General features: G+C 40.2%; 2 protein-coding genes across 2 annotated transcripts; both read left to right on the top strand.

The window, feature by feature from the left end:
- The first annotated feature begins 2,896 nt into the window (after window positions 1-2,896).
- LOC129066616 (protocadherin beta-2) lies at window positions 2,897-6,306 on the top strand. The gene has a single exon (XM_054568318.1). It carries the CDS (start codon window positions 3,028-3,030, stop codon window positions 5,422-5,424), a length of 2,397 nt encoding a protein of 798 aa, XP_054424293.1. The 5' UTR covers window positions 2,897-3,027; the 3' UTR covers window positions 5,425-6,306.
- A 2,497-nt stretch (window positions 6,307-8,803) lies between these two features.
- On the top strand, window positions 8,804-11,182 carry LOC129066411 (protocadherin beta-3). Its single transcript, XM_054567950.1, has one exon. The coding sequence runs from the start codon at window positions 8,804-8,806 to the stop codon at window positions 11,165-11,167; it is 2,364 nt and encodes a 787-aa protein (XP_054423925.1). The 3' UTR covers window positions 11,168-11,182.
- Window positions 11,183-17,784: the final 6,602 nt, after the last annotated feature.

Below are 17,784 nucleotides of genomic sequence, written 5' to 3'. Positions count from 1 at the left end.
GGGAAAAGCTTGTGAATTTTGAGAACACCTATGACTCAAACATGGGAGGTTTAAATTTTTTCTTTTTGCACAGCAAAACCTAATATGGTCTTGAATATTTTTCTTTGAAATATAATAGATACTAAGTTTTTAATTCTTAATCTTGTGAGAGGTGATGGATTTTGTAATTTTCTTTATATTTCCTACTTTTCTCTCCTTTATGTTATCCCAAAATTCACCATAACTTCTTTAGTTCAGAGAACCTATCATAACTAAATAATCATATGCTTGGTTAAATGTAAAATTTCAAGTGATTTACTAGTCATTATTTTCCTTTATGATGTATGTGATCATCATTATATCTCTGTCTGATCTTGCAGCCTGTGTAAACAGCTGTTTTTAAAGACTTGGTCTTGGGTTTTATTCATCTGGATGAAGTGTGTTAAATGCTCAATGTCAATGAACTAAAATACTTTGAATTCTAATATTAGTATAAAAGTTATCATGAAAAGCAAAAATAATATCAACAAAATACAAGTAGGAATTTATTTCTAAGTGTTAAGAAAGGGAGCCTATGATTGCCCAAAATTTAAAACCCAGTTATAGTAAATAAATGAGAGCTTTAAAAATATGATGCAATTGTTACATTTACTAAATCACCCATTCCAGTTTTCCTGGAAATACAGAGGATAGAGGAACAGGTTTAATGACACTATGAGAAAGCAATCAGACTAATTCATAATGTAGGATATCCTATAAGGGAACTGGTCTGAATGCTTCAAAAAGTTAAATATCATGAAAGATGGGAGACTTTTCTAGAATAAACAGATGTAACACCCAGTACAATCATGAGACTTGATTAAAAAAACAAAATTTCTAAGACATTTCTTAGGTAGTTAAGAAAGTTCATTTGAAAAAGAAAACCTCGGGGTGAATATGAATTCTTACCAAGTTGAAGAAAATCAGGGAAGAATAATGGAAAGATAATGAGATTTCTTAGGAACTGGACTTTTGATAATATTATGGAATTACTGTTAATTTTGTTAAGTGTGATACTAACATTATGATTGTGTGGAATAATGTATTTATAGTTGGGAGATGCCTGATGAAATATTTAGAGGTGAAATGTCATGATATCTTCAAGGTACATTCAAATGGGTCAGCAAAAAAAGAGAGTGTTTGTTTGTAGAATAAAATATATAGATAGAAGAAATATGACAAAATATAAATAAATTTTAAATTTTAATAGGCTAGAATTATGTTGATATAGTTCTTTTTAATTTTTTCCATACCTGTATATTTGAAATATTTCTTAATAAAAATATTTAATTTATACTTTATTTTTAAAAAATATTTTATTTATTTATTTTTAAAGAAAGGGAAAGAGAAGAAGAGAGGGAGAGAAACATCAGTGTGTGGTTGCCTCTTGTAAGCCCCCTACAGGGGACCTGGCCTGCATCTGAGGCATGTGCCCTGGCTGGGACTCTAACCAGTGATCCTTTGGTTCAAAGGCTGGCACTCAATTCAGTGAACCACACCAGCCAGGACTGTAGACTTTATTTTCTTAGAGCAGTTTTAAGTTTTACAGAAAATTGAGCAAATAATACAGAGTTCCCATATACTAACTTTCTCCACCTCACAGTTCCCCCAGTAATAACATCTTGCATTAGTGTGATACATTTATCATAACTGATTAATCAACATTGATCCATTATAATTAACTAATTTCTGTAGTTTACATTAGGGTTCACTCCTTGTGTTGTATATTCTATGGGTTTTGACCAGTGTATAATGCCATGTCACCACTATTACAGTATCATAAAGAAAAGTTTCAGTTCCCCCCAAAACCCCTGTTTTATCTCTTATTTACCTTCTCTCCCACTCCCCACCCCCACAACCACTAATCTTTTTAACATTCCTGTACTTTTTCCTTTTCCAGAATGTCAGGTAGTTACTATAGCAGCATATTCAGACTGGCTGCTTTCACTAAATGATACGCATTTAAGATTCCTCCATAACTTTTTTTGATTGGTAACTTAATTTTTGAATCACATTCTTTAAAAACCACACAAAGTGGCAGAAGCTAAAGATTCAACAACAAACTGCAATATATATACCTTGTTTGGCACTTGATTTAAATTATCTCTAAAAAGACATTTAAAAAAGGTAATTGGAAAATTTTCAACATTTACTGGGTATTTGATATTATGAAACTAACGTTGCTAGATGCAATAGAAGTTATGTCAAAAATATTATCTGTCAGAAAAATAAAAATACATTTACAGGAATAATTATCCAACTACGTTAGATTTTCATGTGGCTCCAATGCACCAAATTTCAGGAAAATGTGAAGTGGGAGAGTGCAGGAGAGAAATGTGAGTAAGAAGAATATTTGTGTCCATGAGAATGTTCTTATGTGAATTCTGTGCTTTTCCTGGGTCTCTACACTCTTCCATTGGCTTGAGTGTGAGGATGGTAACCTAACCACCATAGAGATGCGCGCGTACCAGAACTCTGAGTAAAAACTGGAAACTGACCAGTCGAAGCCTTCTTTCCTTCTGAGTCTGAAGTGATTCTCTTCCATTTTTTGAAGTTGATTTTTTCCAGTTTTTTTTTTAACTGCTTGAATCTGTGAGGAAACTGGAATGGAAATTTGTCTTTGTTGATACAATGAAAAAGCCCTTCGAAACGCAGATGAGACTTAAGTACATTGAGAGACGCTACTTGAAAATATTCCATTTAGATTGCCTTCAGTCTGAAGGAAGGATTGGAATTTTCTTAACTTTTTGGAGAAAATAAACACTCGGAAAGGACGCGGGGTGGCGCTGCAGTATTAGAAGTAGAAGAAAGAGAGCCACCAGTCCGCCCTCCTTCGAGCCAGACGCTCCGCTAAAAACGCAGGAAGGGGAGGAGGCTCTCTAGGGCGGTCGCTCCGGGATATCTGGGCCCTAGGCGTCTCTACTTATCCCAGGATCTGGGACTTACTGGGAAGTAAGTCAGCAACTACGCACCCCGAGCTGGGTCAGATTTGCTGGGAGACCAGAAGAGATGGAGGCCAGAGAAGGAAAGGAACGCTTTGTGAAACAAAGGCAAGTCTTGATATTCTTTGTTTTGCTGGGTATAGCTCAGGCTGTTTCTGAGCCTAGACACTATTCAGTGGCCGAGGAAATGGAGAGTGGCTCCTTTGTAGCCAACTTGTTAAAAGACCTGGGGCTGGAAGTAGGCGAGCTAGCTGCCCGGGGGGCCCGCGTCGTTTCCAAAGGGAAAAAAATGCGTTTGCACTTGGATAGGCAGACCGGGGATTTGTCTTTAAATGAGAAATTGGACCGGGAGGAGCTGTGCGGCCGGAGCGAGCCCTGTGTTCTACCTTTCCAGGTGTTACTGGAGAATCCCTTGCAGTTTTTTCAGGCCGAGCTACGAATTAGGGACATAAATGATCATTCCCCAGTTTTCCTAGACAAAGAAATAACTTTGAAAATCTCAGAAAGTATCACTGCCGGAACCGCTTTCTTAATAGAATGTGCCCAGGACTTAGATGTGGGAAGCAACAGTCTTCGAAATTACACAGTCAGCCCCAATTCCCACTTCCATCTTAAATTACAAGAGAGTCCCGATGGCATAATATTACCACAGCTGGTGCTGGACCAAGCGCTGGACCGCGAGGAACGGTCTGAGATCACGTTAACTCTCACGGCGCTGGATGGTGGGACTCCACCCCGGTCTGGCACGGCCCTGGTCCGCATTGAAGTCCTGGACATCAATGATAACGCCCCGGAGTTTGCAAAGCTGCTCTATGAAGTTCAGGTCCCTGAAAACAGCCCCATTGGATCCCAGGTTGCTGTCGTGTCGGCTAGAGATTTAGATATTGGAGCCAATGGAGAAATATCTTACGTATTTTCCCAAGCCTCTGAAGATGTTCGCAAAACTTTTCAAATAAATGCAAAATCGGGAGAACTCCTTTTAACACAGAAACTGGATTTCGAATCCATTCAGTCTTATTCACTAAACATTCAGGCGACAGATGGTGGGGGTCTTTCTGGAAGTTGTGTGGTGTTTGTCCAAGTGATGGATTTGAATGACAACCCTCCGGAACTGACCATGTCAACGCTTATCAATGAAATCCCAGAAAACTTGCAGGAGACCATAATTGCTGTATTCAGTGTTTCAGATCTTGACTCAGGAGACAATGGAAGGATGGTTTGCTCCATCCAGGATGATCTTCCGTTCTTCCTCAAACCCTCTGTTGAGAATTTTTACACTCTAGTGACGAACACAGCCCTAGATCGAGAGATGAGATCTCAGTACAACATCACCATCACAGTTTCCGACATGGGGATCCCCAGGCTGAAAACCCAGCACAACATCACCGTGCTGGTCTCCGACGTCAACGACAACGCCCCCGCCTTCACCCAGACCGCCTACACCCTCTTCGTCCGCGAGAACAACAGCCCCGCCCTGCACATAGGCAGCGTCAGCGCCTCCGACAGAGACGCGGGCGCCAACGCCCAGGTCGCCTACTCGCTGCTGCCGCCCCGCGACCCCAGCCTGCCCCTGGCCTCGCTCGTGTCCATCAACGCGGACAACGGGCAGCTGTTCGCCCTGAGGGCGCTGGACTACGAGGCCCTGCAGGCGTTCGAGTTCGGCGTGGGCGCCACGGACCGCGGGTCGCCGGCGCTGAGCAGCCAGGCGCTGGTGCGCGTGCAGGTGCTGGACGCCAACGACAACGCGCCCTTCGTGCTGTACCCGCTGCAGAACGGCTCCGCGCCCTGCACCGAGCTGGTGCCCCGCGCGGCCGAGCCGGGCTACGTGGTGAGCAAGGTGGTGGCGGTGGACGGCGACTCGGGCCAGAACGCCTGGCTGTCGTACCAGCTGCTCAAGGCCACGGAGCCCGGGCTGTTCGGCGTGTGGGCGCACAACGGCGAGGTGCGCACGGCGCGGCCGCTGGGCGAGCGCGACGCGGCCCGGCACCGGCTGCTCGTGCTGGTCAAGGACAACGGCGAGCCGCCGCTGTCGGCCAGCGTCACGCTGCACGTGCTGCTGGTGGACGGCTTCTCGCAGCCCTTCCTGCCGCTGCCCGAGGCGGCGGCCGCCGCGGCGCGGGCCGACCCGCTCACCGTCTACCTGGTCGTGGCGCTGGCGTCGGTGTCGTCGCTCTTCCTGTTCTCGGTGCTGGCGTTCGTGGCGGTGCGGCTGTGCAGGAGGCGCAGGGCCGGCTTGGCGGGTGGCTGCTCGGTCCCCGAGGGCCGCTTCCCGGGCCACCTGGTGGACGTCAGCGGCACGGGGACCCTGTCCCAGAGCTACCAGTATGAGGTGTGTCTGATGGGAGGCTCGGGGACCAGCGACTTCAAATTCCTCAAACCAGTTCTCCCCAGCTTCCTGGCTGAAGGTGAGGAGAGGGTTAGTGACGCAAAGCCCGGTTTCAGGGATAGCTTTGAATTCAGTTAAGATTTAGTAAGGGTCTACTAACCCTAGTCTAAGTTCTATTCTAAAAATTCCCTTTTTACTGCTTTGCCCATTGGGGTTGTGTCTTTTTATTTGAAATGTAAATATTTCAATTCAGTGCACGTTACTGGAGTTTCTAAATGTGTTGCTTTGTGGCGTAATGAATGCTAATTTTCTTTGTATTCTCACTGGTGATTAGTTTCCCTATACATTAATTCTACGTAAAATGTGAAAGTAGCCCAGGCTGGTGTGGCTCAGTTGGTTGGGCATCATCCTGCAAACCAAAAGGTGGCAGGTTCCAGGTTCTATTCTGGGTCGGGTCACATGCCTAGGTTGCTGGTATGATACCGGTGTGTTTCTCTCCCTCCCTTCCTTTCTCTCTACAAAAGAAATAACATTTTTTAAAAAATGAAAGTAAAATTTTTTCCAAAAGTCTAAATTTTTAAGTTAGAGCACCTCTCTCCAAACTCTATTTCCCCAGGGCCTAAGTAATATTGCAGCCCTAGATTTTTAAATGTTTGCTATCTCTATATAGGGTTATTCTTTTTTCAAGCCCAGAGATTTGTTTTATATTCTCTTAGGCTAGTGTAACTTTTATCCTGTGAAGTTACATAGGCTAAAACCATTAATATAAGTATGTTCATGTAAAACAAAGCACTCCATCAAATTTTTCTAAATATATACTTCACAAAGTGTCCATACATGGAAGTTATGATTCTTTAGAGATCATGAAGACTTTGACAATTGAATTCCACAAAGCATTCACATCAATAAATCAACCACTATTGTTCCAAAATGTAGTTAAATGTGTAGCATATGTACAGTCATTTTCAAAGGCATGCTAATTCTTCATGCTATTTCAAAACAATTTTAACCTCTGCTTATTTCGATGCCCTCTTTTAAAAAGCTGTTTTAATTATTTAAAACTGTCTATTAACTTTGATCACTTAATTAAAATCCAGAAGAATGAGGGAATGTATGTCTTTGCCCTTAACCAAAGCTTATAAGCTTCAAATGTAGTTTGGCATTGCATTTTTTAAAATTTCTGGAGCAGTATGATCTAATTGGATATATGCTCCTGGCAAAAATACTTATGTCTGTCTGGTCATTCCATTTATTTGGGGGGGGGGGCCCATTGAGTACTTCTCTTTTCTGCTTTCAATTTCCTGCTTTTTTTTTTTTTTTTTTTTTTTTTTTCAATTTCCTGCTTTTCGATGCTTTTTTCTTCTTAGGTGCTCGAGTTATGTTTCTCAATAGCTCCCCATTTACTGCATAATTAGAACAATGATTGAAGGATTATACATTCTTAATAAAATTTTTGAATGACAGAAAGAAGTGTCTTTATTTCACTAGTGATATATATTGGTATTTAAAAATTCACAGGACAAACTTTTGCTGGAATTAAGTGCTCTCTGATGCATAATGAATTTATTTGTATAATGTGTTATTAATCGAAGTACTCACTGTGTTTCAAACACTATGAAGTTATCAGTCACTGGAACCTCTTTCCTTCAACCTATTTTGCCTTTTTCTCTTCCTGCTTAACTTGACTCTCCTTTCCTGCTCACAGTTTAGGAATAGAAATGGGGAAATTTTATAATTTAAGTCTTCTTTTATAATTCTCTAAAGGATTCATCCAATTTCTCTATCTCTTACAGTTCAATTTTTGATCCATACATTAAAATGAAATTTTAATTTTTAATCTTCATGTAATGCTTGAGCTATACTATTAAAATTATAAGATGAATTTTAAAGGTCTTATTTTGAGTTTAGCAGTGGTGTAAAGATAGTGGGTACACTATCTTGATATCCAAAGTCCCTGATTAACCAACTTATTGCCTGCAGGTCTTGGATAAGTCACATAATTTCTGTTCCCCTCCAAATGATAATAACAGCTATTTCAATAGCTTACTGTTATTATCAAGTAATTTAATATAAAGGTATAAAAGTATAATTGTTGTTATTTTACATGTCACTAATATTAAGAATAAACTTAATAAGTGAGCCTTCATATAACATTCCTAATCATTGTGAAGGAGTTAGATTGAACACATGATATTTGTGTTACTTCATTTCTCTGCCTAAAACCTTGCAATAATTTCCTTTTATTCTTAGAATAAAATCTATGCACCCATTATTTGGCCCCAGTTTACCTCTCCAGTCTTCTCTTCCCACTTAGTCTTGAGCCAGTTAGTTTTGGATATGCTGACCTTCCTTTGTTGTCTAGAATAGCTGTGCTCTACTGTCCCAGGGCCTTTACATATCAGTTTCTCATATATGGAATCTTCCCATCATACATTCTCAGCCCGGCAAGGTTCTCATCCTTAGTGTCCCAGGTTAAATGGCACCTCTTTGGGGAAACTTTCTCAAATCTCCCCACCCCATTAAATTAGGCCCCCCTATTCATGTTGTCAAGTGCACTAAGTACATTTCCTGTATAGCACTTTTCACACTGAACATCTGTTTAAAATCTGTTCATTCCATTAGATGGGAAACTGTGTAAGGTATATGTCTGTCTTGTTACCACTGTATGCCTAAACTTCTACAAATTCAACAAGTACCTGTGTCCACAGATGAAATAGTTATACCAATGAAACCAATAATTGTAAAATTACTGTGAAATAAGAAGAGGAGGAAGTTCTGTATCCCTTGACTGAGTGTTAAAATGTGGAAGGAACTAGGCATTGTGGTCTCTGGACATACCTCCTAAAATGATCTATTACAATTTTTATCACCTTGCAAGATTTCTTCTTTTCATAGCGTTATTTTTTTTACTATAAAAGCATCTTGTGCACATTTTAGAAACTTTGGAAAATAAAGGAAAACACAAATGTGGTAGTGAATAATGTCATAATTTAGGCAAAATATTTTCAAATTTATATGTAATAATTGCAGTTGGGAGCGGGGGTGGGGTAGCTCTAGCAGGTGTCCGCATCTGCAAAATCATAAAAATGAGGACTCTGTCAGGACAGTCACGTCTTTTAGATAAGAGCACATTTAATTTCCCTAGGTTGTGTTTTGTAACACAATAAACTCCTCCAGTAGCGTCAACTGGTTTTGGTAAGGAGAATAAGTACTTAAAACTATCGAAAACAAAAGCCGGAAAACGAAGTACCTTCTCCAAGAGTTTGAAACTGCGAGTGAACGCATGGTGGCGCTGTTGACTAAGAAGGAGAGTTAAATCGCAGCCACTGTGCGTGCTCAGTGACGCACCGATCCGGTACCGTACTCCAGGGGTTGTGAGCCTGGACGGATTTTTGAGCAAGCAAATCTGAGCACTGGAAGGGGCTTTTCCCTAGACCCTCTTCAAAAGTTGGGAGGCAAAAGACTGCGTTCCTCAGCGCTGTCGGAGATTTAGCTTGGCAAAATTTCTTGGAAGAACATGGCAGAAAATGAAATGGAGGCCGGAAGGGAGCGATTTCTTAGACAAAGGCAAGTGCTGTTTCTCTTTGTTTTTCTGGGTGGGTCTCTGGCTGGGTCCGAATCGAGACGCTACTCCGTGGCTGAGGAGAAAGAGAGGGGCGTTTTAATAGCCAACCTAGCAAAGGATCTGGGGTTGAGTGTAGGGGAACTGGCCGCGAGGGGGACCCAAATTGTGTCTAAAGGGAACAAACAGCATTTTGAGCTCAACCACCAGACCGGTGATTTGCTCTTGCATGAGAAATTGGACCGGGAGGAGCTTTGCGGCCCCACAGAGCCATGCATACTGCATTTTCAGATTTTACTGCAAAACCCTTTGCAGTTTTTTCCAAATGAGCTCCAGGTCATAGACATAAATGACCATTCTCCGGTATTCTTTGAAAATGAAATGCAGCTGAAAATCCTAGAAAGCACTCCACCAGGAACAATAATTCCACTGGGAAATGCGGAGGACTTGGATGTGGGAAGAAACAGTCTCCAAAACTACACGATCAATCCTAATTCCCTTTTCCACGTTCTCACGAGCAGTCGTAGGGATGGAAGGAAGTACCCAGAACTAGTGCTGGACAAAGCGCTGGACCGTGAGGAGCAGCCACAGTTAAGTTTAACACTCACGGCGCTGGATGGCGGGTCTCCACCCAGGTCTGGGACTGTACAGATCCACATCCTGGTCTTAGACATAAACGACAACGCCCCAGAATTTACACAGTCGCTTTATGAGGTTGAAGTTCTAGAGAATAGTCCCATTAACTCTGTTATTGTCACTGTCTCAGCTTCTGATTTAGATACAGGAAGTTTTGGGACAGTATCATATGCATTTTTTCATACTTCAGAAGAAATTGGCAAAACTTTTCAACTAAATCCAATTACTGGTGATATCCAACTAATCAAACATTTGAATTTTGAGGCAATTAATAGTTATGAAGTCGACATAGAAGCCAAGGATGGTGGAGGTCTTTCAGGAAAATCAACAGTGATAGTTCAGGTAGTTGATGTCAACGACAACCCACCAGAACTGACTTTGTCCTCATTTACTAGCCCTATCCCGGAAAACTCCGCAGACACTGTGGTGGCCATTTTCAGTGTTTCGGATCTAGACTCTGGAGACAATGGGAGAATGATGTGCTCCATCGAGAACAATCTCCCCTTCGTCTTGAAACCATCTTTAGAAAACTTTTACACTCTAGTGTCCGAAGGGCCTCTGGACAGAGAGCTCCAGGCCGAGTACAACATCACCATCACCGTCAGCGACATGGGGACCCCCAGGCTGAAAACCCAGCACAACATCACCGTGCAGGTCTCCGACGTCAACGACAACGCCCCCGCCTTCACCCAGACCGCCTACACCCTCTTCGTCCGCGAGAACAACAGCCCCGCCCTGCACATAGGCAGCGTCAGCGCCTCGGACAGAGACGCGGGCGCCAACGCCCAGGTCGCCTACTCGCTGCTGCCGCCCCGCGACCCCAGCCTGCCCCTGGCCTCGCTCGTGTCCATCAACGCGGACAACGGGCAGCTGTTCGCCCTGAGGGCGCTGGACTACGAGGCCCTGCAGGCGTTCGAGTTCGGCGTGGGCGCCACGGACCGCGGGTCGCCGGCGCTGAGCAGCCAGGCGCTGGTGCGCGTGCAGGTGCTGGACGCCAACGACAACGCGCCCTTCGTGCTGTACCCGCTGCAAAACGGCTCCGCGCCCTGCACCGAGCTGGTGCCCCGCGCGGCCGAGCCGGGCTACGTGGTGAGCAAGGTGGTGGCGGTGGACGGCGACTCGGGCCAGAACGCCTGGCTGTCGTACCAGCTGCTCAAGGCCACGGAGCCCGGGCTGTTCGGCGTGTGGGCGCACAACGGCGAGGTGCGCACGGCGCGGCCGCTGGGCGAGCGCGACGCGGCCCGGCACCGGCTGCTCGTGCTGGTCAAGGACAACGGCGAGCCGCCGCTGTCGGCCAGCGTCACGCTGCACGTGCTGCTGGTGGACGGCTTCTCGCAGCCCTTCCTGCCGCTGCCCGAGGCGGCGGCCGACGCGGCGCGGGCCGACCCGCTCACCGTCTACCTGGTCGTGGCGCTGGCGTCGGTGTCGTCGCTCTTCCTGTTCTCGGTGCTGGCGTTCGTGGCGGTGCGGCTGTGCAGGAGGCGCAGGGCCGGCTTGGCGGGTGGCTGCTCGGTCCCCGAGGGCCGCTTCCCGGGCCACCTGGTGGACGTCAGCGGCACGGGGACCCTGTCCCAGAGCTACCAGTATGAGGTGTGTCTGATGGGAGGCTCGGGGACCAGCGATTTCAAATTCTTCAAACCGATTCTCCCCAGTGGTCTGGTTCAAGACATTGAGCAAGAATAGTGCAAAACTCCCGTTTCAGGAATACCTTAGATTCCATTAACAGAGGAATCAAAAGGTCGTTATTTGGTGAATGTTTTCTTTTTTAATCAAGAATGTTTCTTTGATAATCATTTTGTTTATATATTGATATTCTGTCTCGTTAGTTAATCTTTGCATATTCTCCTTTTTTCATGTATTCTATCTTACCAATGCAGTCTTAATGCCTCCTTTTTTTCCCCTAATAGGTGAGTAAAAATAGTCATTATCTTTTAGTGGTGATTTCTTATAGGTTTACTTTAAGGAACACATTTTGAATTCTACATGCAAAGCACAGTTAGGTGATGTTTTTTATGATATTCCTGAAGTATCTCTTCTATGGTTAATGAAATTTGTGCATAGATAAGTATGTATTTTCTTTCAGATGTACCATCTTTAAGGCACAACATGTTTTTTTTTAGGGGCCAAAAGAAAGTAATACATTTAATTTATTTTCTGTTTTTACATTTGCAGTTAATATTTGAATATTGTATATGCTTATATTGGCCTACAGTGGACAAAATATAGGCTAATAGGGCAAATTGCTTAGACTTGCTTAAAGTGTATTCATGAGTTAGGAAAAAGTAAACTTAAGGCATTTGAACAACTGATTGTACTTTTCCATTTGGCATGAAAACATTATTTAGTAAGGCATGTCGTGGCATGACAATTTGGTTTGTAAATTCTGAGATATAGATGTTATCAACCTGAAGGCCTTTTTAAAAAAAAATTCAAGAAAGTGCATATATGTGGTCTATAGATAATATTTATGGTAAAAGTGGTATCCCATTTGATCCTACTTTTTAAAAATTAATATCTAGTTGACACTTATGTAGTAATGTATGAGGAAAATCTTGTCTTTTTTTCCAGTCTTACTTCCTTTCTTCAGATTTCAACCTGACGTGATTTAGGATTATGTGTGGTCCTTCTTGGATAAACACTGTTCATCCACATCAGCATTCTGCCTTTAATAATGTAATTAAAAGATGTACATGAATAGGAAGTTATAAAAAGAAGAGAGCAAAATCGTGAAAGTCTAAATTAGCTGCAACTGAGAATAAAATCTGGAAGCAACCAAAACATCATATTTTGTGGCTATTTTAAGTAATATAGAAAAACTTATTTTTAAGGAGTAGAATATTTAGTTCCCAATTAAAGTTAATTAGCAAAAAACAAATATTCTCCTCAGGCATTTTCTCATTTAGAGGGATAAAACTTTCCAGAAATTAAATACTCATTACTTGAAGAGAGAAAAACTGAAGTTTCTCAAAGATTTTCAATATTCCCCAAAGGGAAAAACAAATTAAGATTGACACGGCTTCACACATTAAAGTGTAGTTACAAATGGTGCCATTTTTATGTAACTGAGAATTGAATGCATGAATTCTTAATAATCAGGGGAAAAGAGTATTTTTTTTATTCATTAAGAATTTTATAGAGATATTTGAATCTGGCTCTTTTGACGAGATGTTTTCCCCCTTTTCATACTTAGCTGAATTTTCATGAAGAGAGGAAAAAGGCAAATAAATCTGATCAAATAAAACTTCTCTTTACTTGTCTGGGTTCCAGGTAGAGTCTGAACCAGGGAAGTATTCAGTTGTGGAGAGAATAGAGGGTGGTTCCTTTTTGGCCAGTATGGTATATCCCTGGCCTCTCATTGGTTATTCCATTGAACTTTGGAAGTCTTCATGGTACCAAAGTTAAGTGAAATTTGCACAATACCAAAGGCTTTGAATAAACTTTAAAATAGCCATCTATTTTCAAAATAGCCATCTATTTTCAAAATATAGTTCTAAATAGTGTACACAGCCTTTTATCCTCTCTGAAAACACATCAATTCAGAAATAAACATTTTCTTGACATTCACAATCTAGTTTTTAACAATGAAAAGCAAATAGAGGAAATGAATTTTAAACTTTTATGTAGATTGTTAAAAGAATGAACTATATTCAAACATCACTCATTAAAACTAGTGAATGTACACTTTCTATAAATCTTTCTTAATCCTTAAATATGGCTTCCTTGAAAATGAGGATTTTTTAAAAATAAGAAAGTAATTCTACACATTCCATTACTTTATTTTGGGAATCCTTTGTTTCTTAGATTGGACTGTTATATGTTTTAAAGCTGGAAATCTGTAGTCATAATTCAGAGTGATTTTTACATTCTTTCTATATTGTTCTGAATCTCCATTTTTATATATACACTCTTTTATCTATTGAGTCCACTGTTCAGCTATTAGTCTTCCTCATCAATTCGGTGCTATTTTATTGAGAATTCATCTCCTATCGAAGTTTCCCTCATACCTGGTACTGGTAGTCTTGTGGGAGGGAGGAAGAGCCCCAGGCTCTACAAATCGAAGCCCTAATTGAGAAGCTTAGCTCAGCTCTGCCACACACACAGGTAGAAGTTCTGGATGAACATGCCTGATGATGTGTTTGAGCTGGGCCCCAGCCTCTCTTGTGTGGCACCACTCTGCATTTGCTTTATGAGGCAAAAATCTCAAGGAATGTCATTCTCTGCTTGGTTGTCATGTGTCTGTTAAGGCTGTAGACATGGGAGCTAATAGAGACATTTTTACTTTTTTTAAATTAAAAATTTTTTATTTTAAAAAGTTTTTATGTTGACACTAGAGACATTTTTTACTTTTCAGTCTTCAGAATAAACAAGCTGACTTTGAGGAAAATTGAGTTGTAATGTGGGGACTGCCCACAGGAAAAAAAATCATGGTCTTCATTAATATGCATGACAGTGCTGCACATGGTGCTCCTAGATGACACACAACTTGCTGGATAATGACAACAACACACACAATGACAACCCTCTGCAAAGCAATCCTATATTGTGCACTGAGCTGGTGCCAGGTAGAAAAATGTGATAACCTGGATGGTGACTTGAGTTAGAACTCATGAATATTTTATTAATGGCTCAAGGTCTCAGAGTAATTACTTGATCTTTTGCATGTGAGCTCACGACCCGGAAGCATATCGAGGGTCCTAAGTGATAAGCACAGCTAGGCACCAGCAGGTGCTGTTATTAAGGAGAACTAGAAGCCACCTTTATTTGCTATGGTCATGCTATACCTGGTCTAGTGCTTATCCGAGCCCAACCTGCAATTCCTTGAACCACCCACAGAAGTCCACTCAAGCTGACAGGTTCTCTAGCTTCTTGTTCACTGATTTGACTCAGCTGTTCAGTAATGCTCAGATGTGGAGGATGAACAAGGAACCTTCAGTGGACTGCTGCTCATAGACCACTTTCTGAGTATTTTGGAGGATATCAACATCACTGGGACTTAGTTCCAGATCTATTATTGTGAGAGGCTTCTGGCTGGAATATCAGAGACAACAGGGTTCAGATTTCTGACGTCATTTTCTCCAACTTGCATGGGCTATGGACAAGGGAAGACTTTCATAAGAAACTCAACTTATAGGACAATTTTGGGTTTATCAAAAATTAAAATTATATTTTTAAATATTATGTTTTTGAGGTTTGTTCCTGAAATTTATTTCCCTCTGGGAAAATGGATTTCTTTATCCTGAATTTCTCATCTGTTTCAACAAGATTTAATAAGCAATCAAAAAACTTTCCATAACAAAACCAAAGGGGAAGAGTTGAGGGAGGGAGGGAGGGAGGGAAGGAAGGAGGGAGGGAGGGAGGGGGCAAGGGAAAGTGGTGGGGGGTAGGCAGAGACAAATGTATTTGAAAAAATAAATTAATTAAAAAAAACTTTCCACAAATAAAAGTTCAGGACTAGATGGCTTCACTGGTGAATTCTACTAAATGTTTAAAGAATTAACACTAGTCCTTCACAAACTTGTTTTTCAAATGAGGAGCAGAAACAACTACCCAGTTCATTCAATGAAGCCAATATTACCCTGAAGCCCAAACCCAACAAAGATAACACAAGAAAACTAAATACCAATATCCTTTATGAATATAGATGCAAAAATCCTCAACTAAGTATTAGCTAATAGAGTCCAGAAACATGTAAAAAGGATTATACACCATGACTGCATGGGATTTATCCTAGAAAAGCAAGGTTGGTTTAACATATGAAAGTCAATCAATAAAACACACCATATTAATGGAAAAGGACAAAACCATACAGCCATCTCAATACATAGAGAAAAAATTTTACTAAATCTAACACTTGTTCATGTTAAAAACACTCAACAAATAAGAATAATAACATAGGTACTCAACCTGAATATAACTATAAAAACCCACAGGCAATTTCATATTTAATGGTGAAAGACTGAAAACTTTCTCCCTAAGATCAGGAAAAAAACAAGGATATTACCTCTCACTGCTTGTTTAACATTGTACTGGAAGTTCTAGCCAGAGCAATTTAGGCAAGCAAAACAAAGAAAATAATTCAGATTTGAAATGAAGAAGTAAAAGTATACCTGCAGAAGACACAGTTGTGCATAAAGAAAATTCAAAGGAATCCACAAAAAAATTATCAGTTGATAAATGAGTTCAGCAAGGTTGGAGGATACAAGATCAATAAACAAAAAAATCAATTAGTATTTCTGTACACTATTATTAGACAAGCCCAAAATGAAGAAAACAATCCCATATTTTATCACACCAAAAAGAATAAAATACTTAGGAACAAATTTAACAAATAAGTGCAAGATTCATACACTAAACACTACAAAACATTACTGAGTGAAATTAAAAAACACTTAAGTAAATGAAAAATGTTCATGCTCATGAATTGGAAGACTTAATATTGTTAAAATGGTAACACCCTCCAGACTGGTTAACAGATTCAATGCAATATTATCAAAATCCCAGCTGGCTTTTTCTGGCAAAAATTAGAAAATTGGTCCTAAAGTTCATATGGAAATTCAAGTGGCTCAGAATAGCCAAAACAAACTTGAAAAAGAAGGACAAAGTTGGAGTGTTCATATTTCCTGATATTAAAAATGTATGATAAAAATAGACATTAGGTATTTGAATATTTTGTCATATTAAAATATAAATACTATCTTTTTATTTAGTATGTACTATAGAGGATTATTAGAAATTGTCTTATATTTCATTATAAATTTCTCAACCCAGTCTTCTTGATTTTAACTTTCTACCCTAATACCATTTTAGAAGATCTATATATAAATATTTTTATCCAATATTTATGATGACAGGGGATTCATTATATGTCACTCTTCAAATTTTTTAGCCTAATTAATGATCTCAACAAAAATATCAGTTTTCCTTCTAATTTCTAAGTTTTGTAAGCAACTTTCTTTGCTGGAACATATCTCTAAAAGGAGACAAGCCACTGTAAAAGTTCTTATATTAATTGAAAACTTGAATACAAATATATTTTCATATGATATCTATGCACCCAAAGCAAGGCTCAAGTTTGGATCTAAATGAACTAAAAAGTTGTTCCCTCTCCATTTCCACTTAGGTAGATAAATGAGTGGGCTCTGGAGCCACACTGTAACAGCCTGAATCCTAGCTCTGCCATTTCCAGTGATGTATGACTATAAGCAGGGCACTTAGGAGGGATTGTTTTTTTACTTCACTCCTTCACGTTTTTCACCCAGCTTCCCCCACAACCCCCCTCCCCTCTGGCAGCTGGCAGCCTGTTCTCTGTATCTATGAGTCTGTTTCTATTTTGTTTTGAGCAGGTTGTTTAAACTGTCTGTGCCTCAATTTCTTCATCTATAGAATATGGCTAATAAGATACCCACCTCATAGGGCTTTGAAGGGATGAAATGAATTAATATATGTAAAATGCTTAACATAAAATCTGGAATATAGTGGCACGTATTTGGAACTCTTTAATTTGAATCTAGCTAGAACTTGATTACTATGTTATGAACAATTTGTTCTTTGGTTTTCCCAGGATATTTGTTTTTCATTTATATCTAAAATAATGTTTTTTTATTTTTTCAGTATGTTTTTTATTTTATTTAATGTTGATATATAGTATATCCTCTAATTTGTCTTAAATATGAAATATGAAATACTTCTAAAGCATATTAATACTATATCTTTCAGAAAGTAAAATATAGAACTTGAATTAAAGTAAATTTAATTGAGTAGTACTTAGCATGTATTATTCCCTCATGTCTCAGAATTTTACATTCAGTTTCAGATATGTTCATGACTGAATGTATGATATGATAGTCTTCTTATATAGGTAGAAACATAATCATTAGAGTGAATTATTTATTCGACTGATATTTACTGAATGACTCCTATAATCCAGACTTCTTTCAAAAACATTTTTTTCCCTAATAATTTCTTTTAGAATCTAAAATTACTGACTTGCTTTAAAAATAATTCACTCAACATGAATTATAATTTATCAAGTGAAGTAACTTACTGTATCAGGACAATCACAAGAGCTGTGCACTGTCCTGGAGTCCATTTCATAAAAAGTCTCCTCTCTTTGCCATATATGAGTAGACAAGTCCGGAGACACGCTTTGCTCACAGATTAAAATATTTTAAATCGCGTCTTCTTGTTTCCCTTAAATCATTTAGTCAAGATGATATCTGGGACACAAAGAATGAATGTGGTAAGATGCAAATGCACTGTAAAATGAGTCTTCAAAATTTAGCTAGATACCTAAATAAGCT

Source organism: Pteronotus mesoamericanus, unplaced genomic scaffold (assembly GCF_021234165.1).
Source record: "Pteronotus mesoamericanus isolate MK-2021 breed Mesoamerican mustached bat unplaced genomic scaffold, CSHL_Meso_final contig_2, whole genome shotgun sequence".
In the NCBI taxonomy this organism is placed as follows: Eukaryota; Metazoa; Chordata; class Mammalia; order Chiroptera; family Mormoopidae; genus Pteronotus; species Pteronotus mesoamericanus.
Note: the sequence above shows the minus strand (reverse complement) of the source record. Positions and strands in the feature narration are given on the sequence as shown.